Genomic DNA, 26,703 nt, shown 5'->3' with positions numbered 1-26,703 from the left:
CAGGAAATTTCTTTTATATTCAAAATTCTTTAATGGATTCTAATAGATGCTACTTGTAAAAGAAGTAGATTGTTAGGGAAACTTCTCAAAGTGTAGGTAGTAGAGAGCGAATAGAAAGAAGGTGTTAAAGGGAGAGAGAGAAAAATTGTGGAAGTCACAAAATTTAGTCAGGATTGAAGCATGGGCATAACCAGTGTATTTTAAGGTGTTTTTTAAGCTTTTGTTTAGAGAGAGCAGGGGAGGGAATGGAAGTTAGAGCTGTAGGTAGAAGATTCCAATATTTACAGATGGTATTGGAGAATAGGGAGTCACCAGCAATGTTATTAGACTTAGTTAAGGTTACTAGAAGTTTGTTTGAAGAGCGTAATAAATTTAGGTTAGTGTAAGGGGTAAATAGGTTAGAAAGTATGGGTGTGTTATTAGATTGGTAAAATATCCTATGGACAAAGGTGAGTTGGGGAAAGTATCAACATGTTTTTTAGTTCAAGCCAGTGGAGTTGCTGTAGGTTCAGACAGTGGTGAGTTCTAAATTGGTTCCCAGTAACAAACATAGCAATACTATTGTAAGTATTAGCCAGTTTAGAGAGATTATTTTTCTTTAGGTTAGTGTAGATAGGTGAAGCATAGAGAAGAGTGGAAATAAGATGAGAGTGGGCAAGTGTAGCTTTGGCTATAGGAGTTAAGAACATTTTAATTCTGTAGAAGGAGCCCAGTTTTCTATTTACAGTTTTGACAGTATTATTAATATGGTTATCAAAGGTAAGGTTATTGTCTATAGTGACACCTAGCAGCTTGGTGGTAGAGTCAGGGGATATATGGGCGCTATTTTTGGATAAGATAGAGAATTCTACTGGGGAGGACCTAATAGTAGGCTTAAAGAGCAAGAGTTTGGTTTTTTTAGCATTCAAAAGGAGGCAGCGTTTTAAGAACCATGTCTCAACTGCGTTAAATGCATTTTGTGTTAGTGTTTGTAATTCTGAAATGGTTTTAGCAGAACATATGAGTGTAGAATCGCTCATGATTGTATGCATGTAGCTTGAGGTATAGCTACTTGTAGGTCGTTTATGAATAAGGAGAATAGAAGAGGTCCAAGAATAGAGCCTTGGGGGACACCAAGTGAGATTGGCAGAAGAGATGAGAGTTTGGTATCCCAGAGAACTGCCTGTTTCCTATTGCTGAGGTAGGAAGTGAACCAGTGAATAGCCTTGGGTTCTAAAGAAAGAAATTCTAGGGTTTTTATGAGCAGGGGGTGGTTAACCATATCAAAGGCTTTTGACAAGTCTATAAAGAGTGCTGATGAGAGAATATTATTGTTGCGGTTTTTATTGATGAAATCAGTAAAAGAAAGGAGAGCTGTGGTGGTACTATGAAATGGCCTAAAACCGTGCTGGCAGTTAGTTAGTATGTTATGTTTAGTTAAGTGACCCATTAACTGATAGTGAATACATTTCTCCATAATTTTTGCTAAGGGTGATAAGAGTGCTATAGGCCTGTAATTAGAATACTCGTTAGAGTTGCCCCCTTTATGTAAGGGGATAATGTATGAGATTTTCCAGATAACAGGGATGGTTTCTTCACTGATGGTTCTGTTTATAAGGATGGATATGGGATAGGCTACTGCATTAGCTGCTTTTTGAAGGTATTCTGATGGTAGCTGATCAGCAGAGGGGGTACAACATTCTCGGGATCTAGAAGTAATGATTCCTATCATACCTTGCCTACGCCTAGAGTTCCTTTGGTGGGCAGAGGCCTGCCACCAAAATAAGGAACTACCATTTACACTACCCCCTGCCGCCCAAACCCTAACAACAGACACATCAGACTATGCATGGGGGGCTCACCTGGCAGAGAAGTGCATTCAGGGCAAATGAAACCCAAGTCAAATGCAGCTGCATATCAACCAAAAAGAAATGTTAGCTGTACAGAATGCTGTGACAGCCTTCAAGGACCACATTCTTCCAGGGCAACTAATGGTAAAGATGGGCAACACCACTGTTATGTGGTACATAAACAAGCAGGAGGGTACACATTCTTGCCCCCTCTGCAGTCTAACGATGGCATTGTGGAACAGCCCTGAGCTACCAAGTGCATGTACGAGCTCAATTCCTGCCAGGAAAACTAAATACACTGGCAGACGGACTAAGCAGAAACCTCATGGACCCACACAAGTGGAAACTGGAACCAAGGATTTTCATCTTGTTGGGAAGCAAATGGGGGAGCCCAGATATAGACCTGTTTGCCTCCCCCCAGAACTATCAATTGGACAAATTTTGCACAAGGATTTCCCACGAACAAGCTTGGAAAGTGAATGCTCTGTCCTTCACCTGGAAAAACCTATCAGTTTATGCCTTTCCTCCTCTGCCTCTGCTCTCCAAAGTACTACTAAAGATCAGCCAGGACAAACCAAGGACGATTCTGATTGCACCAGACTGACCACACCAACACTGGTATCCCCTCTTACGCAGTGCAGTGTCACGGTTGGCCCCATGGCACCTGCTTCAGACTCCCTTCCCTGTTGTCTCAGCAGGAGAACCAGATTCTGCACCCTCAACTTCAAACATTGAACCTAGCAGCCTGGCTAATAACCTAATCTCTCCTTCACCATCCCTCAGTAAACCAGTGATGGATATCATTTTAGAGGCAAGGAGGCCTATTACTAGAAAATCTTATGCTGAAAAATGGAAATGATTCTGTGCCAGGAAGCAGTCCCAAGGGATGAGCACAGCAGTGCCCAGTTTACCTCAGATTTTACAATACTTAACTGAGATGCTTCACAAGGGCCTGTCTTTTTCCTCCATCAAACTTCACTCCTCAGCCATTTCATCTCATTATAACACAGAATCTCTTCTCTTCTCTCACCACTGCTCAAGCAGTTCCTCAGGGGGGCCAAAAATTTAAGACCACCCAGGAGAGCTCCAACTCCAGCCTGGGACCTTAACTTTGTATTGGAGAAACTCACTATTCCTCCTTTTGAGCCAGCTGCTAGTGCAGAGTTAAAATTCCTTTCTTGGAAAACAGCTTTCCTTTTAGCAATCATTTCAGCAAGAAGGGTATCTGAATTACAGACCCTTATGGCAGTGGAGCCTTTCATCATCTTTCATGCGGACAGGGTGTCCCTCAGGACCAACCCCTCTTTCATGCCCAAGGTGGTATCCAGTGTGGCCCTTAATCAGTCCATTCATCTGCCAACCTTCTTTTCTAATCCACAGAACAAAGGGGAATGGATACTGCACTCATTAGATGTGCACAGACAACTTAGATTCTACTTGGACAGGACCAAACCTCAAAGGAAATCTGAACAACTGCTGGTGGCATTTGCTAAACTATTTCTAAATGGATAGGCCATTGCATTCATTTCTGATATAAGCACCATGGGAAACCTGTTCCACAGGGGATTCCACACCCCATTCTACCAGGACTGCATCTACCTCTGCAGCCTTTCTCAGAGGCGCCCCTACGAGGGACATCCTAGAAGCTGCTACCTGGAGTTCTGTACATACTTTCACCAAGCATTACCATCTGCCAATTTTCTCTAAATCCAGAGCTGGCTTTGCCACTGCAGTCTTGCAGGGCCTTATTGCTGATCCTAATCCTATCTAAATTCCTCCTCCCATCCTTGGCTTTTGGAATCTACCCAAATGTGATGACTGCAGCAGTGAAACACGAAGAACACAGTACAGTTGTGTACACTTAAAAGGAGATACAAAGGACCCCAAAAAAAGGAATCCACAACAAATGGAAAGGCAAACAGGTCCACTACAGGAAAAGAGTCACAATAAGGCTAAGACCACAGAAAAACTTGTAGGAAGCAATTTAATCCACAATTCCACGACTGAGCGCTTTCACCAGAAACCTGGTATCATCAGACTCTGATGATACCAGGTTTCTGGTGAAAGCGCTCAGTCGTGGAATTGTGGATTAAATTGCTTCCTACAAGTTTTTCTGTGGTCTTAGCCTTAGCCTTAGTCTTAGCCTTATTGTGACTCTTTTCCTGTGGTGGACCTGTTTGCCTTTCCAGTTGTGTACACTTAACATAAATATAGATGTTAGAGTGTATTTACTGTTGCAGTCTTGGTTACCTTCCCTCCAGCCCCATTACTTCTTTTGGCTATACCTCTACTCTCCTTTACTATGCTTAAAAGCTTTTTGGTGGAGGTATAACCTTTTATATTTATAGATTTAATTGCTTCCCATTAGGGGGCACCTGACATCTGGGGCAAGAAAAACTGATGTAATGGCATCAGCTGCATGTTTTATACCCCTGATGACCTGACGTCACGGAAGAAGAGAGAGCAACCGATGCAGGACCCAAGACTTTGTTTATCAGGCCGACTTGAGGGCTACTGCAAGCAGATAACCCAAATGTGATGACTGCAACAGTGAATACACTCAACATCTACATTTATGGTAAGTGTACACAACTACTTTCTCTGCACTTCCCTTTGGCTTATTTACTGCGCCCAGGGTATTCACAAAGTGCCTAACCCCAGTCATTGCATTTTGCAGGCAAAGAAATATTCAAATATACCCATACCTGGACGATTGCCTAATTCAGGCAGAAAGCCAGGATGTGCTACTAAAACATCTGGCATTTGTAAAGACCCTTCTAACCTCACTGGGGTACACCATAAACGAAAAGAAATCTCATCTGGTACCCTGCCAACAAATTGTATTCCTGGGAGCAAGCTTGAACACAACTTCCCAGGTGGCTTACCTCACGCCAGAGAAACACGTTTATTTGACAGCCTACTTCAAACTACTGGCAGCTATCTGTAAGGAAAATCCTGCAAGCCCTGGGGTTCATGGCCTCTTGCGTTCTACTAATTCTATATGCAAGACTGCATATGAGGAAACTACAATGGTTTCTAAAAAGCCTATGGTGTCAACATTCTCAGGACCTGAAATCAATGATGCCTATCGTTCCTTGTATAAAGACAGAGTTCCTTTGGTGGGCAGAGGCCTGCTACCACAACAAGGGGCTCCCATTCACTCTACCCCCTGCCGCCAAAACCCTAACAATAGATGCATCAGACTATACATGGGGGGCTCACTTGGCAGGTCTGTGCATTCAGGGCAAATGGAACACTAGTCAGATGCACCTGCATATCAATCAAAAAAAATGTTAGCTGTACAGAATTCCCTGACAGCCTTCAAGGACCACATTCTTCCAGGACAATTATTGGTAAAGACAGACAACACCACTGTTACGTGGTACATAAACAAGCAGGCGGGAGTCCACTCGTACCCTCTCTGCAGACTAGCCATGACTCTGTGGAACACAGCCTTGAGCTACCAAGAGCACCTACAAGCTCAATTCCTGCCAGGCAAGCTAAATTCACTGGCAGACCTAAGCAGAAATCTCATGGACCCACACGAGTGGAAACTGGAACCAAAGATATTCAACCTTTTGAGAAACAAATGGGGGAATCCGGAGATATACCTGTATGCCTCCCCTCAGAACTACTAATTGGACAAATTCTGCACAAGGACTCCCCACAGTCAAGCTTGGAAAGTGGATGCCCTGTCCTTCACCTGGTAAAGCCTCTCAGTTTATGCCTTTCCCCCTCTGCCTCTCTTCTCGAAAGTTCTGCTAAAGATCAAACAGGACAAACCAAGGACAATACTGATTGCACCAGACTGGCCACGCTAGCACTGGTACTGCCTGTTGCACAGTATGTCACTGCTGGAACCATGTCACCTGCCTCAGACCCCTTCTCTGCTGTCCCAACAGGAGGGGCAGATTCTGCACCCTCAGCTCCAAACCCGGAACCTTGCAGTCTGGCTAATTCCTTGAGCTATCCAATAGCATCCCTCAGTAAGCAGGTTCTAGATGTCATTCTGGAAGCAAGGAGGCCTATTACTAGAAAATCCTATGCTGAAAAGTGGAAAAGATACTGTTCCTGGAGCCAGACTCAGGGGAAGGCACAACAGTGCCCAGCTTACCTCATATTTTTCAGTACTTAACAGAGATGCTCCACAAGGGCCTTTCCTTCTCATCAATTAAAATCCCATGCCTCTGCCATTTCAGCACATTATAAAACCGAACCACCCCTCTTCTCTCACCCCCTGCTAAAACAATTCCTCAGAGAGGCCAAAAATTTAAGACCACCCAGGAGACCCCCTACTCCAGCCTGGGACCTTAACTTTGTATTGAAAAAGCTCACTGTACCTCCTTTTGAGACAGCTGCAACTGCAGAGTTGAAATTCCTTTCTTAGAAAACAGCCTTCCTTCTAGCCATCACTTCAGCAAGGAGCCCTTCATCATCTTCCATGCAGACAAGGTGTCCCTCAGGACCAATCCTTCTTTTATGCCCAAGGTGGTGTCTAGTGTGGCCCTTGGTCAGTCCTTTCATTTGCCTACTTTTTTCCCTAATCCACAGTACAAAGGAGAATGAAGACTGCACTCTCTGGACGTGCACAGACAACTTCAATTTTATTTGGACAGAACTAAGCCTCTCAGAAAATCTGAACAGCTGCTAGTTGGCTTTGCTGCAGGGGCAGAGGGGAAGGCCATTTCAAAGCAAACCATTTCTAAGTGGATAGCCCATTGCATTCATTTCTGCTATAAGCACCATGGAAAACCTACCTTACAGGGGATAAGATCACATTCCACCAGGGCTGCATCTACTTCTACAGCCTTTCTAAGAGGTGTCCCTACCATGGACATCCTAGAAGCTGCTACCTGGAGCTCTGTACATACCTTCACCAAGCATTACCACATGCCTATTTTTTCTAAATCCAGAGCTGGTTTTGCCACTGCAGTCTTGCAAGGCTAAATAGCTGGTCCTAAGGCCCTCTAAGTTCCTCCTCCCTTCCTTAGCTTTGGGAATCAACCCAAATGTAATGACTGCAACAGTGACACATGAAGAACATAGTACAGTTGTGTACACTTACCATAAATGTAGATGTTCGAGTGTATTCACTCTTGCAGTCCTGGTTACCCTCCCTCCAGCCCCCTGCCTTCTCTTGGCTATACTTTTCTTCTTGTTTAGTGTTTTTATGATTTCTGGTGTATTTGCTTTTTGTTGAAGGTGTAACTTAACATATAATTGCTTCCCATTATGGGGGCACCTGACATCTGGGGGAAGGAAAACTGATGTAATGGCATCGGCTGCATGTTTTATACCCCTGACGACCTGACGTCATGGAAGAAGAGACCGCATCCGATGCAGGGATCCAAGACATTGATATTCAGGCCGGCTGCGAGCTACCTGCAGGCAGATAACCCAAATGTAATGACTGCAACAGTGAATACACTCCAACATCTATATTTATGGTAAGTGTACACAACTGTACTTTTCCAGTAGGAGTGGGAGTGCATCAAGCTTCAGCTCTGATCCCACTGCTGTTCCTGCTAGTAAATAGCAAACCGGTCGGAGGGAACAGATCAATAAAGCTGCTGTATGCAGATGATATGGCTTTACAGGCAGACTGAGCAAGATCTTCAGCAAAGGATAGGAGAATAAAATGGAAAACTCAAGGCACATGAAATGAAACAGAGTATAGACAGCAGTTGTGTGCAAATAAGGGAAATCAGAGGCCAAAAACTGAGATAGAAGGGAAAATAGTGGAACAGGAATACAGCTTAAAGTGTCTGAGGATGACTGAGGAGAAAGGAAGTCTGATTGAGGAGGTCAAGGCTAGAATCAGGGGGGCTGCAGCCAACTGGCACAGTGCATTAGGACTAGTGTGTTACAAAATGCCAAAGAAGTTGAAACATATGGTGTACGAAATAGTGGTGTGACCAGTACTACTGTGTGGTGCAGAAATCTGAGCAGAGAAGGCAAGGATGCTAGAAGCGATGGAGCTGAAGTGCCTGAAAAGGGTGATAAGATGCACAGTTTGAGACATATGAAGGAATAAGGACATCGGATCAGTAGCTTTGATTGCAGAGAACATGAAAGAGAACAGATTATGGTGGTTTGGGCACATGCCGAAAGACAGAAAACAGTATGTTGAAGGAGGTTTGGGAGAGAGAGAGGATTCAAGAGGAAACGAGGGCTTCCAGCAAAGAAAGTGCTGGATTGCCTGAGCAAAAACCTGTGACAGTCAGGCATAACCATTGAAGAAGGTAGAAGTACGGCACTAAGTCAAGTGAGATGCAGTGTGCTAAACCCATGTAAAAACTGAGAAATGGGGGATTTTTGATGTTTGTTAACATGTCTATTACTGCTTTCTTTTTAACATCCTGTAACAGATGTTTTGATGGTTATTAATCTTTAGTGCTGTTGTTTTCTTTGCCCGTGGAGCTTGTTTCCGAGGTGCCTCCTAGAATATATCCCTAAACCAATTGGATTTATCTAGTTATAGTAAAGAAGAGTTCATTTTTATCTGCTAGCCATGCCCCCTTATTTTCCCCATTGCTCCACCTTCATCTCCAACCCCTCCACCTGCTCAGTGATGATAATGAGTTTCTGTATCTTCTGTCTCCTTGATTTTATTTATTTTATTGTGTAGTTATCAATCTCTTTTCTTCACAGCTTTGGCCTTGTTCCTCCTCACCATGTAGGTAAATGCATTTAAGCATCCAACATTGATAAATGCTTGTTTCATTAACCGTTGATTGGTCAGTCAGTAGATCAGTTGAACACTTAAATATAGGAGAAAGTGGTTGTACGCTGCTTAAATCTACAGTAATGTTGTCATTTCACCTTCTTTGTTGTTAGTAGTAGTTCTGGTTTACCACTTAACAGAAGCCTTCATTATCACCCGTTTGGTTTCTGTAGGTAGAAGAGAAGATCAAGCAGACTCATCGAAAGTATCTTCTTCAGGAGCAATTAAAGATCATTAAGAAGGAGCTGGGGCTGGAGAAAGATGACAAAGATGCCATACAGGAGAAGTTCCGCGAGAGGCTGAAGGATCTTGTGATACCAAATCATGTTATGGAAGTTATTGATGAAGAACTAAATAAACTTAGCTTGTTGGATAATCACTCCTCAGAATTTAAGTGAGTCTTTGCTTAGTAATATATTTTTCCATGGTAGCAGCAATGCAATCTTTTTTTGTTTCAAAATATTTTATTAAGTTTTCCATGAAAAGTAAAAGACAACAAATGACAAACAGTATTCTCATTCTAAGACAAATTATTAGCAAACAAGGTAAAAACTATTTACAGTATATGCATAGGCCTGAAGCAAAGCTGCAGATCACGGTTAAAATACACAAGTTTTTTAGTATAAGTATCAACTCAGAAAGAGTTGTGGTCCATTTGTAAAGTCTCTAAGTGCTAAAACTTTTGTCCAAGGATTATTAACAAATGTCTTTGGATAGATTCTAAGTTATTTGGCCTTAGTTTCTTTGATTGCCAGGTCTTTCACTGAAGACAAGAAATCCTCAGCAGTGGGTGGGCAGCTTTTTCTCCATCTTCTACTGATACATTTTCTGGCGATAGCAAGTACTGACCATAGTAAATACCAGTTATTCTTATTCAAAAAGTAACCTTCATTCACATTGAAAAGAACTAATGATTTAGACAATAAGAAGGAATCAGTGAATAATGCTTTGAGAAAATCTTCTGTGCTGTTTCAGTAGCCCTTTAATTTAGGGCAATCATAAAAAATATGTGCCCAATCTGCTTTGGTATGTTCTGTACATCCCCAGCAGGATGCGCTGGAGCTATTATTAAATCTGAAGTAGTTAACTTCATTTGATCAGCAACCTGTGGGTATCGGATCCAATTTGGATCCGAGCTGACAGCTTTCCTAGCAAAAGATCTGAGCTCCAAGCTCCTCCCCTACCCATAATGCCCTGCTACCTCCCTCTAGTCCTCAGATCTCGTTTGCCGTGGCTTCTTGAAGCATCTGAGAACGAGCTCCTAGCGTTAGGTTTCGTGAGTTAAAGTAGAATATTTAAATTTTTTTCCTTTAAAATCCCTCTAATTTTTGTGTGTGTGGTACCCTTCTCTCCCTTGATCTTTTTGGGTAGTTTTCTCATTAGTGTAGTGTAGATTTTAATTTCCCTCCCCCTTCTGTCTGTGTGTGAAGGTGTGTGCATGTGGGCCTGTTCTTTCAAAATGTCTGAAGGCCCAAAAGCAATTTTTTCTAAATGCTCCGAGTGTGGCCATAAGCTGTCCCCAGCAGATGGCCACACTCAGTGCATTATTTCTCTGGGTGTGGACCACCTTTCGTCAGGCTGCACTATGTGTGCAGCCTTCAACCCCAGGGCTTTGTGGGATAGGTGGACTAAGCAAGTCCTTGCGGGCCTTTTGCCCCCTGATTTGGCTTGGTCCTCCTCCCCCTCTGTGGCGCCAGCCGCGGCTGCCCCGCTGATTGTTCCTGCTCCTCTGGCCGGGATTCAAACTCCCTCTTTGGCTCAGGTGGAAAGGGACACCAGGAAAAAGGATAGGAAAGACAAGGAGCGTGATAGGGACAGGCATCGTAGCCACAAGAGGTGGGCCGATTCAGCTCCCTCTGCCCCGCCTTCTAAGCAGCTAGCCTCCCCCCTTAAGGTCTCCGGGTTTTCCCCTTCCAGGCTTCGTTCTCCACGTTTCTCCCCGGAGCCGGAGGAGGAGACCTGGTCACCTTAGAGGTCGTCCAGGTGGCCTTCCTGGCCAGCCTCGGCAGCCTCATCCAGGTCAACAAGAAGTTTATCCGACGCGGACATGGACCGGATGATGCGTCAATTTCTTCAGGCCCAGCTGCAGATGGGAGTGCTCTTGCCTCCCCTCCCCCCTCCAGGGAGGAGTTCGACCCCATTTTTCGCCCCCATTGCTCCTTCTCCGACCCGCTTTCGGGGTTCAGAGCTGTATGATCCGAGTAGCTTCAGAGCCGGGGTGGCGTCTGCTCTGACAGTGTTTCCTACTTTGGCACCGACTGCACCTTCAAGTTTGTTGGATCTATTTTTGGATCCAGGCTTACGGGGCCGTGGGATGAGCATCGGATCCGGAGGGGTCAGTGTGCCTTCAGCTCCGTTGAGGTCGGATCGCACTGTCCTTTCGGATCCGATTGGGTCATCTCCGGCACCGATCCACATGCCGGATCCTAGGGGGCTGCTTTTGGATCCTAGGGAAAGCAGCTCGGCATTCGACGTCATGGAGAGGGTCCTTTCGAGGGATTTGAGTCCCCAGGCTCTTGCTACGGATCCACCCGCCATTCCGTCTCAGACGGGCTTGTCTTGCATCATCCGGCCCCAGGGACAACCTGCGCCTACATCCCAGATGGTTCCCATAGAGGAACAGGACATTGTTGGTGAGCCCTCCTTGGACAGCCCCCCCCCAGGAGGTCCCTCACAAACGAAAGTGCAAGAGGAGGCACTTGGACTCAACCGAGTCCCTCACAGAAGACACGGACTTGGAGGAAGGGGAAGGTTCCCCCAGGTCACCCCCCGAGGACGTCTCATTTGGAGACGTTATGAAAATGCTTCGTATTAGAGGGGGATGGTCAGCGCAAAAGCCTTCCTCGGATGAGTCTGTGTTTCTGGAGGCGTTCGACGCAGGCCCGTCTACCTCTTGGGTGTCCCCTCCCGCCAATCCCCTGGTGGACCTCATAACTACCAGGGCATGGAAGGAGCCAGACACTGTGGAGCCAATACCCAAAAGACCGGACAGGATTCTTAGCTCCCCCACAGACAGGACAGTTTGGAGCAAAGGTGCCCCGGTAGATGCCATGGTGGTGGCGGCTGCCACCAAGAAGGAATTGGCACAGGAGAGTTCCTCGGTACATCCTCCAGACAAGGAGTCTCGGACGATGGACCGCCTCAGAAAGCGGATGTTCACCTCAGCGACCTTCTCTGTCAGGTCGCTGAACTATATGGCACGTGATTAGACTCCAGCGGGACCTAATCAAACAGTACGCTGGGTCACCCTCAGAGTCCATGTCGGCCGAGGAAAAAAGGACCTTCTCGGTGCGAATGGCCACTCTTAAGTCTATCACAAACACCTCTATGCGGCTTCTCTCCCATGCCACTGAGGGAGCGGCTAGAGCCAGTCTTACGACGACAGGCCTGGCTCCGTCTCTGCAACTTTGCGGAACCCTTCAAGGTGTCCTTCGCGAATGCCCCCTTGGATGGTTCTACGCTTTTTGGCAAAAAACATCCGCGATACGCTACTCCAGAGCGAGAAAGATGGGAAAATGTCTGCCGTCGGGATCCGCTTCTCAGCTCCTCAGAGGTCCTTCTCCAGGAACCAAAGAGGACAGAAGAAAATGTGGTTCCGGAAATCCCAACAATCCCGTTTTGCTCTGGACCCCTCTTCCTTCAGAGGCAGAGGAGGACAAAGTGGACACCGGCCCAGATGAGGAGGGGGGGCCGAAGAATTTTGGGTCGAGGGAACCCTTTTCCGATCGACCTGCGCAGCAACCCTGAGGGGTTGCCCGACTGCTCCTCTCTGGAGGCAGTCAGGGGGTGCTTCTCAGAGCATCTAGCACATTGGGAGTCCATTACGACAGATCGCTGGGTGCTCAGGGTCATATCCAGAGGTTCAAACCAGGAAATAATATCAGGATTCACAGCAATAGGGCAACACACAGAAGTACCACAGAAGTCACAGGAAAATAAAGTTGAATTTAAGTTGAATTTAATGAAGCGCTTTTCGTCTGTGGTGTACACAGACTTCCTCAGACAAAAAGTATTACAAACTACATTTAACTGAACAGCAGCTTAAATATCCAGCAGTATTAAGTCAAAGGTTCAATTAACCAATCAGGCACACCTTGAACCATGAATAAAAATTTAAAGTTAAAACGCAAGCTCACAGGACTTGAGTTCAATCACTCACATTATATTAAAATTAAAATTAAACTAGACAATCATAAAATCAGCCAGTTGTTAGCCTATCATCTAAATAGACACTAGCCACTACCTGATGTAAACAAGTACAAAACACAAAACAGTTAGAGTGTGTTACAAACTCATAAAGGCAAAAAGACTATCTAACCAGGTTCTTAAGTTTAAGAAGGCTGCTAATAGAGCAGCCTTCATTGAGACCTGGTAGAGCATAGGCATTTAATCTAATTGCCATCGCAATTCAGACGCCTCTAATAATAGGTGTACAGGGGCTCCTCTAATAGTGTCATGCATTTGTTCTATAACCATAAACTTAAAATGGTGGTCTTTATGCTGGATGATATGTTTAGCAAGAGCATTTTCATCTTTCGCTTTATTAATTGCATATTGATGTTCGTAGATCCGATCTTTAAATCTATGCTCGGTTTTACCTACATAAAAACCTGTGCATTTTTGGCATAATGCCACATAGACCACCATTTTAGAGTTACAAGTGCATCTGCATCTAATGTCGTATCTGATATTATCAATGTCAAATCGGTTTGATTCAAGAATGTGACATTGATTGCAGTTTTGACATTTGAACATCCCAGGAGTCTGGGTACTCTGCCGCTCAGGTTGTTCCAACAACATTTTCATATTTTACCCCTTCTATATGTAACCTCAGGTTTAACTCCCAGTTTGTTCAAAATTGCAAGGTTGGAACGGAACAAGTTCCAGTTCTTAGTAATGATGTCCATAATAGACCTACTACTTGGACAATATGTAAGAATTAATCTAGTGTTATTATTATGTATAGGAGTAGTTCCACCTATACATTCTAACCTAGACTCGCCAACCGGAAGAACTGATGTTCAGTATAGGTTTGTAAAACCCACTGGATCTTTTGTTAATCACCTCATTGACTAAGTTGTCTAATAAGTTAAGCGGATAGCCTCTATGAAGGAACATATTCTTAAGTAAGTCACATTCCCTAAGAAAGTCATCGTCCAGGCTCACCATCCGGGCTGCTTTCGCAGGCTGACCCTTAGCCACAGACCTTTTGGTAGCTAGGATGGCAGCTACTAAAATGAAGAAAAGAATTAGAGTAGGTAGGCTTTCTATATATGCTGGCCACATATTTATTCAAGATGTCATTTTTCGCCAACCATACGTCTAAATAGGCTATTGCCTCAGTGTTGAAGGAAGAGGTAAAACTAAAAAGTCAGTGGAGTTATTAAGTAAATTTAATAATAACAGGCTATCAGCTTCTTCACCCTCTAATAAAATAAAGATGTCATCCAGGTAACGGGTGTAGTACTTGATCTTAGACACTACTACCGACTCATTGTTTAATATGTTCTCCCTTTCCCAGTATGACATCACTATGTTGGCCAAGCTGGCTCCGCAAGGGGACCCCATAGCCACCCCAGTTTTTGTAGATAGAAATTCTCTCCTAATAAAAAATAGTTGTTATAAAGGATCAAGTCCAACAATTCAATCACAAGGGATATTTCATGGGGCGGGGCACCCTTACTCTTGAGGAAGAAGGCCACCCAGTCCAAAGCTATCTGCAAAGGTATACAAGTGTATAAATCCTTGACATCTATTGTCAGGAAATTGTACTCTCTACTGAATGGAATGTTGTTTAACTTATCAAGAAAAGACCGAGAGTCTTTACAGATTTGCTCTTCATCCTCAAGGTACTTCTGCAGGATAGTATCAACCAGCTTGGCACAAGGATATGTAGGAGAGCCGTGCCCATCAACGAGTGGGCGCATAGGTGGATTAACAAGGTCCTTGTGGATCTTGGGTATACCAAAGATACAAGGGTACCTGGGAAATAATGTGGTAAGGTATTTGTGTTGACCTTGGTTAAGTCTACCCTCAAAAAACATTTCGTCCAAGGAGCTCTTAATTTTATGATATGCGTGGTTTACCTCAGACCTTGAACTAATCATATATGCATCATTAGACAATAGGCCCAACATCCTGTCAAAGTAGTCTAATTGATCAAAGACTACAACCCCACCACCTTTATCGGGTTTACAGATTCTTAAGGAATGTAACTTAACATATTCCAACAGGGTCATTTCAGACTTCCCTAAATCGTTGGTACATTTACTTAAATGCAAATTACTATGTCTTAAATCAAGTTCACAAGTGGATTCAAACGCTTGTACTAATGGGTGCAGAGGTGGGTTAAACATGCTAGGGACAAACATATCAGATGGAGTATCATGACTGAAACCACGAGTTTCAAACAGCAGGTTAAAGTTCAATTTACGAGCAAACATCTTAATATCGATGATGGTGTTCACTAAATCGAACTCCTGTTGAGGTACATAGGTGTATCCCTTAGATAAAAGGTCGGCCAGTTCATCAGGGATCAGCACGTTGGAGTAATTAAAGATATTAAAGTCTCCAAGTTGATTGGTAGAAATAACTGGGCCCATACGTTGGTTAATGGGGGGAACCACAGTATCAGTCTCTACATCCTGCAGGTTATCAGTAATAGGCAAAGGTGAAACCACACAAGGAACCTCGTTTACCACACAAGCCGAAGCTTCAGTAAAGCCAGGAGGCAGGGGTAGAGCCAGGTGATAAGTACTCCTGGTATCTACTGCCTCTGAAAAAACTGTTTCTGTTGCTTCCCCTTAAAAGATTGCTGCAAGTTGTTCCTTTGCTTAGGGATGGCACCCTGTTTGTTGGTGGAAAAGTGTACCTGTTGCTGACCCATTGCCGTAGTGTGAGGACCCTGCTGTTGTTTACGGTTCATAAGTCTCTCACTCCTTCTGACCCCTTGGTCAACAGGGGTATCCCCAAATGTATCAAGGTCCCTGATGTTATCCGATGCTGACTCACCTCTACAGTTTGTGGTGGGAGGATCCCCACTACTACCATTAGGATTCCAAGCTTGTGATGGCGCAGGGGGTGGATAAGCCACCCCTAACTGGTATGCTTTTAAATCGCGCTCAAGTTTCTTGATTTTGTTGAATTTTAGTTTAGACAGGTACTGGTCGATGCTGGTAAAACATCTATTATAATCATATTTGTACCTGCTAAATTCTACATGGGCCAAGCTGGTTGATACTATCCTGCAGAAGTACCTTGAGGATGAAGAGCAAATCTGTAAAGACTCTTGGTCTTTTCTTGATAAGTTAAACAACATTCCATTCAGTAGAGAGTACAATTTCCTGACAATAGATGTCAAGGATTTATACACTTGTATACCTTTGCAGATAGCTTTGGACTGGGTGGCCTTCTTCCTCAAGAGTAAGGGTGCCCCGCCCCATGAAATATCCCTTGTGATTGAATTGTTGGACTTGATCCTTTATAACAACTATTTTTTATTAGGAGAGAATTTCTATCTACAAAAAACTGGGGTGGCTATGGGGTCCCCTTCAACACTGAGGCAATAGCCTATTTAGACGTATGGTTGGCGAAAAATGACATCTTGAATAAATATGTGGCCAGCATATATAGAAAGCCTACCTACTCTAATTCTTTTCTTCATTTTAGTAGCTGCCATCCTAGCTACCAAAAAAGGTCTGTGGCTAAGGGTCAGCTCGTACGAGCAGCCCGGATGGTGAGCCTGGACGATGACTTTCTTAGGGAATGTGACTTACTTAAGAATATGTTCCTTCATAGAGGCTATCCGCTTAACTTATTAGACAACTTAGTCAATGAGGTGATTAACAAAAGATCCAGTGGGTTTTACAAACCTATACTGAACATCAGTTCTTCCGGGTTGGCGAGTCTAGGTTAGAATGTATAGGTGGAACTACTCCTATACATAATAATAACACTAGATTAATTCTTACATATTGTCCAAGTAGTAGGTCTATTATGGACATCATTACTAAGAACTGGAACTTGTTCGTTCCAACCTTGCAATTTTGAACAAACTGGGAGTTAAACCTGAGGTTACATATAGAAGGGGTAAAAATATGAAAATGTTGTTGGAACAACCTGAGCGGCAGAGTACCCGTACTCCTGGGATGTTCAAATGTCAAAACTGCAATCAATCTCGCCACATTCTTGAATCAAACCGATTTGACATTGATAATATCAGATACGACATTAGATGCAGATGCACTTGTAACTCTAAAATGGTGGTCTATGTGGCATTATGCCAAAATGCACAGGTTTTATGTAGGTAAAACCGGCGTAGATTTAAAGATCGGATCTCTGAACATCAATATGCAATTAATAAAGCGAAGATGAAAATGCTCTTGCTAAACATATCATCCAGCATAAAGACCACCATTTTAAGTTTATGGTTATAGAACAAATGCATGACACTATTAGAGGAGCCCCTGTACACCTATTATTAGGCGTCTGAATTGATGGCAAATTAGATTAAATGCCTATGCTCTACCAGGTCTCAATGAAGGCTGCTCTATTAGCAGCCTTCTTAAACTTAAGAACCTGGTTAGATAGTCTTTTGCCTTTATGAGTTTGTAACACACTCTAACTGTTTTGTGTTTTGTACTTGTTTACATCAGGTAGTGGCTAGTGTCTATTTAGATGATAGGCTAACAACTGGCTGATTTTATGATTGTCTAGTTTAATTTTAATTTTAATATAATGTGAGTGATTGAACTCAAGTCCTGTGAGCTTGCGTTTTAACTTTAAATTTTTATTCATGGTTCAAGGTGTGCCTGATTGGTTAATTGAACCTTTGACTTAATACTGCTGGATATTTAAGCTGCTGTTCAGTTAAATGTAGTTTGTAATACTTTTTGTCTGAGGAAGTCTGTGTACACCACAGACGAAAAGCGCTTCATTAAATTCAACTTAAATTCAACTTTATTTTCCTGTGACTTCTGTGGTACTTCTGTGTGTTGCCCTATTGCTGTGAATCCTGATATTATTTCATATCCAGAGGTTACTCAATTCCATTCCTAAGTTCTCCTCCCCGGTCGGGGCGCCTTCCCGATGTTCCACCCAATCAGAGGGAGGTAGCAGCCTTCGAAATAAAAAAGCTACTAAGAAAAAGAGCCATCCAGCACGTCCCCCCCAGTCAATCTGGATCAGGCTTTTACTCCAGGTTCTTTTTGGTGCCAAAAAAGATGTGGGACTTATGGCCAATTCTCGACCTGTCCACTCTGAACCTGTCAGTCACCAAAGAAAAGTTCCAGATGGTCACCATTCAATCCATTCTCCCACTGTTACAAGAGAACGACTGGATGTGCTGAATAGACCTGAAGGATGCGTACTACCACATTCTAATGGGCAGACAATCCAGGAGGTTTCTCCGCTTTCGGCTGGGAGCCAGCCATTATCAGTTCAGGGTCCTACCCTTCAGTCTCACCACAGCCTCTAGGGTGTTCACCAAGGTCATGGCAGTTATAGCGGCCCACCTGAGTCTTCAGGGAAGACAGGTCTTTCGTTACCTGGACGACTGTCTCCTAGCCGCCCCCACCAGGCATCTACTATGTTCAGCAAGAGACTATTTCCTACATCTCGCCTGTCATTTAGGGAATCACGATCAATCACAAGAAATCCTCCCTCCAGCCTACTCAGATCTTGGCTTTCATAGGGGCCAGGATAGACACAATTCAGTCCAAAGTCTTTCTGACGTCGGACAGACTCCGCAATCTAAACCTCCACATTTTGGCTCTTCTACAGTCCTCGGCCCCTCCAGCGGAGTTGGTCCTGAGGGCTCTGGGGTCCATGGCAGCGGCCATCAACCTGTCACCGCTCGCACGTCTGAATATGAGGATTCTCCAATGGACCTTACAGGTCCAGTGGTCCATCCTATGACATCCCTTGTCTTACCCTATTCCTCTCAGCAGGGTTTGCATGGAAACTCTACTCTGGTGGCTCCATTCCAAACACCTCCGGGAAGGGCGCCCCTTCTCCATGTCCCCACCCTAAGTCACAGTGACTATGGACGCATCTCGCCTCGGGTGGGGGGTTGGGCATTGCATGGGCAGAACCGTCCAAGGCACGTGGACTCACACAGAGACATTTTGCATATCAGTGTTCTGGAGATGAGGGCGGTGCTTCTAGTGTTGCAGGCTCTCCATGCCCTTCTTCCTCTAGAGACTATTGCAATTCAAACAGACAACATGTCAGTGGTCTGGTACATCAACAAGCAAGGGGGAACCAGATCTTACCCACTTTGCCGAGAGGCCATGAGAGTGTGGGAATGGGCGATATCCACCAACCGCTTTCTCATAGCAATGCACATACCGGGCCAGTCAAACATTCTAGCGGACAAGCTGAGTCGAACTATCCTCTCACCCAACGAGTGGTCTCTGAACCCCTTAGTAGGGAAACAAATCTTCGTCAGATGGGGTCAACCTTGTTGCGATCTGTTCACGTCGCCTTCGAACGCAAAGTGCAGTGAGTTTTTCGCTCTAATTCCCCCACCAGGGGAAAACCCCAGAGACACTCAGGTTCATGCTTGGCCATCTGGTCTTCTTTATGCTTATTCCCCTCTTCCGTTGATGACAAAATTCTTGCAGAAAGCTCGTCGGTTGGGGAGCAGAGTTATCCTCATAGCCCCATTCTGGCCTCATCAAACCTGTTTCCCATGCCTACGGTCTCATCTAGTGCATCCTCCCTGGATCTTAGATCCCCTTCCAGATCTGATTTCTCAACCCTTGGGATTGAAGACCCCTGACCTGGACAACCTCAAGCTCTCAGCTTAGTTGATCCAGTTCCCTTAATGGCTAGGACTCCCGGTATCTCATCCTCAGTTAAGGCTATCCTGGTGGCCGCTCATAAGCCTTCTACCAGAAAAGTCTACAAGAGTAAATGGAAACGTTTTTCTATCTGGGGTGGAGCATAGGAATTTGGATCCCTTTACAGCTCCTATTCCAGCAGTCCTCGACTTTTATCCCAACTTTTTGATCAGGGGGCTAGATGTTCTTCGTCTTCCATTGCTGCAGTCCTTACTATTGGGTATAGTCCGCATCCAGTCGGCCCGAATACCAGAGTATAAGGCTGACGTCGGTCAGGGCGCATTAGACTGACGTCAGTACGTCAGGGTACTAATGCGCATGACCGGCGTCATATCCTCAGTCTTTTTTGCCGCGTTGTCCGATGCAGAAGCAGTTTTGCGAGTGCAGGTTGGCGTTCTGAAATATTTCCGAAACCGGAGTTTCAGACCGAATCAGAGTTGGCTAAGTACCCGTTGGGAACATTTTGGTTTTCTTGCCTCAGTATTTAACCGGATGTCAGAAAAAGTGAATAACTGTATTTCTTGTGGGAAACAGATACCTCATAGGGATTACCATACATTGTGTATACCTTGTTTAGGGCCTGAGCACGACGTTGTTGGTTGCCGCTCTTGTGCTAGGTTTAACAAACGCACTATTAAGAGGAGGTTAGACTGTGCCAGATTAGTGTTTGGGAAGCGTTCCAATTATAAAATGCCGTCGGATGCTCCGTGCCCCGCTTCCTCCAACAAGCGTAAGGACAAAACAGCGAAACCTAGGATTGATGAACCGGCAGTCCCGGACGTCGGTTCTTTAGAGGCTCAGTGGAGCCAGAGGTTTTGCCAGGAGTTTCTATGGAGTCTCAGGCAGAAACTTTACTGTTACAGGATGTACCCTCTCAGGAGGCAGGCCAGGCTGAGCGGGCTTCTCAGGTAACTATTCTTCCCTCTCTTCCCAATGTAGTTAGAGCCTCTCCTTCTGTTGCCAAAACTTCTTTTAGAGGAAGGCCAAGTTCGGTTTCAGTAGGGGCTTCTCCTAGCCTTCGGGTTCCGTACCTAAGAAACATATGCTTAAAATGGCAGAAGATTTGATTACTATGATTAGAGGTTCTATGGGCCCTCCTGATAAGAGGCCTAGGGTGGAACCAGAGTTTGACAGTTTTGAACAGGGTTCAGGGGCTTCTGAGTCTTCTGCGGAAGATTTGCAGGAGTATCCTCATTATTCTGATTCTGATGTGGATGATGCCACTCCTTGACTTCTCCTGCTGAGGATTTTCATTTTCAGAGACTCTGCATTCCATGAGGGAGCACTTTAAATGGGAAGGCCAGGATTACTCTGATTCCAGGAAGAGGCTTAGGGAATTCTTGTTTTGCCCCAGCATAGGCCCTTAGCTATACCTCCTGTGTTGACTGTGGTAGAAGATGTTTTTGCAGAGGCTTCCCTGAACCCTGATTCCTTGCCTCCTGCTCCTGTTAAACCTGATAGGTACTATAGGGTGCCCGAAGCTCATAAGTATTTGTTTAAGAGTCCTACGGCGGACCCAGAAATTGTTTCTCAGGGGCCTAAAGGTGTTAAAGCCTCTGTGGTTAAAAATCCTGTTCCCACTGACAAAGAGGCAAGGGCGTTAGATAGGTGGGGTAAGAAAGTGTATACTTCTTCCACTCTAGCCATGAGAGCATTGAATTGTCAGTTTCACATGCTGAAATATCAAAATTATCTCCTTTCACAATTAAAATCTAAGGTGGATGCTTTGGCGGAAGGTATTGATTGTAAAGAATTGCTAGATTTGGTTTATGTGTCTGAACAAGTGGGCAAGCATTCTTTGCAATGTGGTTTTGATGCTGTGCAGGCCTCCTCGAGGGTGGCTGCCACTAGTTCTGTTCTTCGCAGGCATGCCTGGTTGAGGGATCAAAATTTGGCTGAGCATGTTAAGACAAGGATTTTGGATGCTCCTTTACAGTCTGATGTGTTGTTTGGTTCACCTGTGGAAGCAGTTTTAAAGAAAATGGAGGACAAAGCTAAGTCTATGCAAACTGTTAAAGATTTTTGCAGGTACAGCCACCAAGTTTAGTAGAAATTGGCCTGCTAAGGGGTGGACATATCCTGCTTATGATTCCCAGTCTAGGGGTAGGTCTAGGCGTGGTAGGGGCAGGGCCCAAGGTTCTTTTAGGCCTAGAACAGCGAGTTCACCTGCTCAGACTTCTGGTGAGGGCAGGGGTCAGTCCTTTCGTAAACAGACCCAATGACCTGCCTTTTCAGCTGCCAGTGGATTCTCGTCTGGCAGCTCCTTTGGAAGGACGACTGTCTCTTTTCAAAGAAAATTGGGATTTAATTCCTCAAGACAGATGGGTGTTGGACATCATTCACCACGGTTACAGATTTTATTTCCATACAAGGCCCCCTTTCACAGGCATGCCAGACGTTCCTCCTCCACACAGAAAAGAGGCTCACAAGCAAGTTTCTCTGTTACTCCAAATGGGGGCCATTCAGCCAGTCCCTGTATCAGAAAGGGGCCTAGGATTTTATTCTCGCATGTTCCTAGTACCACAGACGGGGTACACGTGGAGACCAATTTTGGATTTATCTCTCCTCAACACTTATCTGGACATTCCCAAGTTCAAGATGTTGACGTTACAACAGCTTTTACCCCTGCTGGGCAAAGATCACTGGATGGTAACTTTAGATCTCACGGAAGCTTACCTTCATGTGCCTATCTGGCTAAGTTACAGGAAGTATCTGCGGTTTCGAGCTGGAGATTCTCATTATCAGTTCTCTGCATTGCCCTTTGGCTTATCTACTGCCCAGAGTATTCCCAAAGGTTCTGGCTCCAGTGATAGCTTACTTCAGGCTACAAGGACTTCAAATCTATCCTTATTTAGACAACTGCCTGATTCTGGCTCAAGAAAAGGAAGACCTTCTACAGCATCTGGAATATGTTATAGCAGTGCTAAGATGCCTAGGGTATTCTGTGAACGAAATAAAGTCCAGTCTAGTACCCTCTCAAGACATGTGCTTTCTGGGTGTGAGACTGCATACAGCAGCCCAGACGGCCTTTTAACCCCGGACAAACAAAAGAGTCTATCACTTTACTTCCATCAACTATCTCATCAGTCCGTGCTGACTGCAGAGACAGTCCTTCAAGCATTAGGGTTCATGGCATCTTGTATTCTGGTGCTTCCCAATGCCAAACTGCATGTGAGGAAGTTACAATGGTATCTCAAAATGTATGGACACAGCACTGCCAGGATTTAGACACTGTCATTCAAATAATACCTTGCCTTCAAAGAGAATTTTTGTGGTGGGCTCAGGAATGTCACCTAAACAAGGGACTCTCTGTGACCCAGCCAGAGGCGAGTCAAATTTTACTGACAGATGCCTCGGACATTGCTTGGGAGCTCATCTACATGGAAAGTGGATACAAGACAAGTGGCCTGCCAGACTACAGCATCTACATATCAACATGAAGGAGATGTTAGCAGTCCAGTTCGCATTACTGGCTTTCAAGGAGTTACTTCTTCCAGGACATGTGTTGATTCTAACAGACAACACAACTGTCATGTGGTACTTCAACAAACAAGGGGAACACATTCTTATCCTCTATGCAGGCAAGCAATGATTTTATGGGAGACTGCGCTAACGCTTGCACCTAACTCTTCAGGCAAGGTTTCTGCCAGGAGCACAGCACTCCTTAGCAGATGTGTTAAGCAGACAAATCATGGATCCCCACAAGTGGAAACTGGATCTTCATGTATTTCAGACATTGACAGTGTCAGGGGAACTCCAGACATAGATCTGTTCGCTTCTCCACTAAACCACCAGCTGCCACAGTTTTGCACAAAGGGGTTTCATCACACAGCTTGGAAAGTGGATGCTCTGTCTTTCAGTTGGACGAACCTTCATGTGTATGCCTTTCCACCTCTGCCTCTTCTTCCAAAGGTACTGTTAAAGGTCAGACAGGACAGGCCAAGGATGATTTTGATAGCTCCAGATTGGCCTCGGCAACACTGGTACCCTCTACTACGGAGTCTGGTAAAGAAGCCTCCATGGCCTTTCCGTTGCATTCCACATCTGTTATACCAGCAGGACGGTTATCTGCTCCATGTCAGGCTTCACTCTCTTCATCTGACAGCCTGGCATATTCTGTGTTGAAACACAGCCGGTCTCAACTTCCTCAACAAGTTTTAAATGTGATTATGGAAGCTAGAAGACCTAGTACAAGGAAAGTGTACGCAGCTAAATGGAAGAGATTTTTATCTTGGAGTAAAGCAAAGAATTTGGAGATTTCTGAGCCTAATTTGAGTATGGCTCTTCAATATCTTACTGAGTTACTGGACAAGGGTCTGTCCTTCTCTTCCATTAAGATTCATGCTGCAGCAATCTCACCTCACTATGATTGTGACCCACCATTGTTTTCGCATCCTTTGTTCAAGCAGTTTCTTAGAGGGGCAAAAATATAAGACCCCACGTGAGCTCCTACTCCTGCTTGGGATCTCAATTTTGTGTTGGAAAAACTTACTCTACAACCTTTTGAGCCTGCGGCTACTGCTGAATTGCAATATTTGTCATGGAAGACTGCTTTTTTGTTGGCTATTACTTCTGCAAGACGGGTGTCTGAATTGCAGGCCCTTATGGCAGTCGAGCCCTTTTGATTTTCCATAAGGATAGGGTATCATTACGTACTAATCCTTCCTTTATGCCTAAAGTGGTTTCTAGTGTGGCTTTAAACCAAACTATTCATTTGCCTACTTTTTATGCAGACCCCAAAATAAAGGGGAAAAGATTTTGCATACTTTAGATGTACACAGGCAATTGCGTTATTACTTAAGCAGGACTAAGGATTTTAGGCAGTCTCAGCAGTTGTTTGTTTCTTTTGCTTTGAGTTCGCAGGGCAAGCCTGTGTCAAAACAAACTATTTCTAGGTGGATTGGCTTTTGCATTGCATTTTGTTATTCCCATCATGGCAAGGAGGTTCCTGCTGGGATCAGGCCTCATTCCACTAGGGCTACTGCCACTTCAACAGCATTTCTACGGGGTGGCAACTAAGGATATTTTGGAAGCAGCTACTTGGAGTTCAGTGCATACTTTCTCTAAGCATTATCACCTTCCTATCTACTCTAAGTCTAGGGCTGGTTTTGCCACTGCTGTTTTGCAAGGCATGTTGTCAGCTCCTGCTTCTTTATGATTTGCCAGCCTCCCTTACCTCTGCTTTGGGATTCTACCCAATAGTAAGGACTGCAGCAATGGAAGACGAAGAACATAGTACAGTTTTGTACCTACCATAAATGTAGATGTTCGAGGATTCCATTGCTGCAGTCCAATCCTCCCTCCTTCCCCTCTGTGTTTAGGGGTGGTTGTGTAGGTGAGTTTACCTGCTTATATTTTTGTATATATTGTTCATGTTGTGGTGCAGGTGTTTTGGGCCTTGTCTTTTTAGGGTCTTCTGACATCTGGGGCAAGAAAAGACTGAGGATATGACGCCGGTCATGCGCATTAGTACCCTGACGTACTGACGTCAGTCTAATGCGCCCTGACCGACGTCAGCCTTATACTCTGGTATTCGGGCCGACTGGATGCGGACTATACCCAATAGTAAGGACTGCAGCAATGGAATCCTCGAACATCTACATTTATGGTAGGTACAAAACTGTACTTTCTTCAACTGTTAAAGTTCAATTGGTAGCAATTTCCCACTTTCACATTGGAAACAAATTTGGGCCCCTAGCTTCCTCTAGGATCTGCAAGACCTACCTGAAAGGTACCTTTTTTTTGAGACCCCCTGTTAAGGATGCAGTTCCTCCATGGGATTTAACCCTAGTTCTCCAGGCTCTGACTGGTCTCCCTTTTGAGCTTGCAGCTTCGGTCGACTTAAAGTATGTATCTTGGAAAACTGCCTTCCTGATTGCTATTACCTTAGCTAGAAGGATATCGGAGCTTCAGGCTCTTTGCAGTAAGCCCCCATACATCATTTTTCATAAAGACAGAGTTTCCCTCAGGACTAACCCCTCCTTTCTGCCTAAAGTGGCTTCCGAAGCCAACATCAACCAATCCATCAACCTTGCCTGTCTTATTTCCTAATTGTCACAACAAAGGAGAGTATAGACTTCATTGCCTGGATGTACATACAGTTACGATTTTACTTACACAGAACGGCTGTTTTTCGAAAATCGGAACAGCTCTTTGTCTCATTTGCTAAGTCTTGTTTGGGTAAACCAGTGACAAAGGTAACCTTAGCTAGGTGGATTTCCCAATGCATTCTTCTCTCATACAGAAGCTCTGGTCGACCTGTACCCGTTCGGGTTCGGGCACATTCTACCTGTTCTGTGGCTACTTCTGCTTCCTCTCATACTTTCATTTCTCATTATAAATTGGATCTGATTTCCAGAGGAAGGGCGTCTTCCATAAGGACCTCCAAAGTTGTTGGTAGCTGGGGACTCTGTCCCACAGGTTGCTGATCAAATGAAGTTAACTACTTCAGATAAAGAAGTTATGTACTCACCATAACATTCCATCTGAGTAGGTAACTTCATTTGTCAGCAACCAACCCCTCCCTCCGTCCCCCTGACCTCTAGTTCGTCCTTGAAGGATCATTGTGTTTCACAACCCAGATGACATCAGGTTAGGATGCTCAGGTGGTTTTTCCTTGTGTTGTGGTAGTATTCTGTGATACTATGGCAAACTCGATCTGAGGACTAGAGGGAGGTAGTATGACATTATGGGTAGGGGGAGGAGCTTGGAGCTCGGATCTTTTGCTAGGAAAGCTGCCCCTCGGATCCGAATTGGATCAGATACCCACAGGTTGCTGACAAATGAAGTTACCTACTCAGATGGAACGTTATGGTGAGTACATAACTTCTTTTTTAACTATTTTATCTGGTGTCAGAAATGTCCTATGGAGATATTGCCAAACAAAAATACTCCAGTAATGAGACCATGAGGTATGCTTGATGGATAACATATTTTTTTGTTTTTCTATCATGTGAGAAATTAAAAGAACAGAGTTTGAATAAAAACTTCCAGTAACTTAGATTTATATTAGTCTTATAAACAATTAACAGTTATATAATTTCGAAATAATGTTATTTGTATTGAAGCTATTATGTAAAATTTCATACATGAGAGTTAACATCTTAGGTGTTACTTGATAAGATGAGCTTTTAAGTATTGTGCATAAATCTTGAGAATTAGTTAAGTCACTTTGTAGAATTAACCAGTTTTGAGGAAGTAAATCATGCTCTTTTATAAGAAACCGAGAGTCTAAAACTTTGTCATTTATGCATTGATACTGGTTCGATTCTCAGCTAGAGTGTCTTCTGCATTGAGACATGCGTGAATG

The 26,703-nt window shown here is 44.3% G+C and overlaps 1 protein-coding gene across 1 annotated transcript in view; it reads left to right on the top strand.

The window, feature by feature from the left end:
- Positions 1-26,703, top strand: part of LONP1 (lon peptidase 1, mitochondrial) — an 843,750-nt gene that overhangs the window by 352,337 nt on the left and 464,710 nt on the right. Inside the window, exon 8 of the mRNA XM_044090626.1 lies at positions 8,727-8,947. Within this exon, the coding sequence (XP_043946561.1) occupies positions 8,727-8,947 (221 nt within the window). The remainder of the gene's footprint in view (positions 1-8,726; positions 8,948-26,703) is intronic.

The sequence above is a fragment of the Protopterus annectens genome, chromosome 13.part0 (genome assembly GCF_019279795.1).
Source record: "Protopterus annectens isolate FY-2018-M chromosome 13.part0, PAN1.0, whole genome shotgun sequence".
NCBI classification, from domain to species: domain Eukaryota; kingdom Metazoa; phylum Chordata; order Ceratodontiformes; family Protopteridae; genus Protopterus; species Protopterus annectens.
This window is presented reverse-complemented; position numbering and strand designations above follow the sequence as displayed.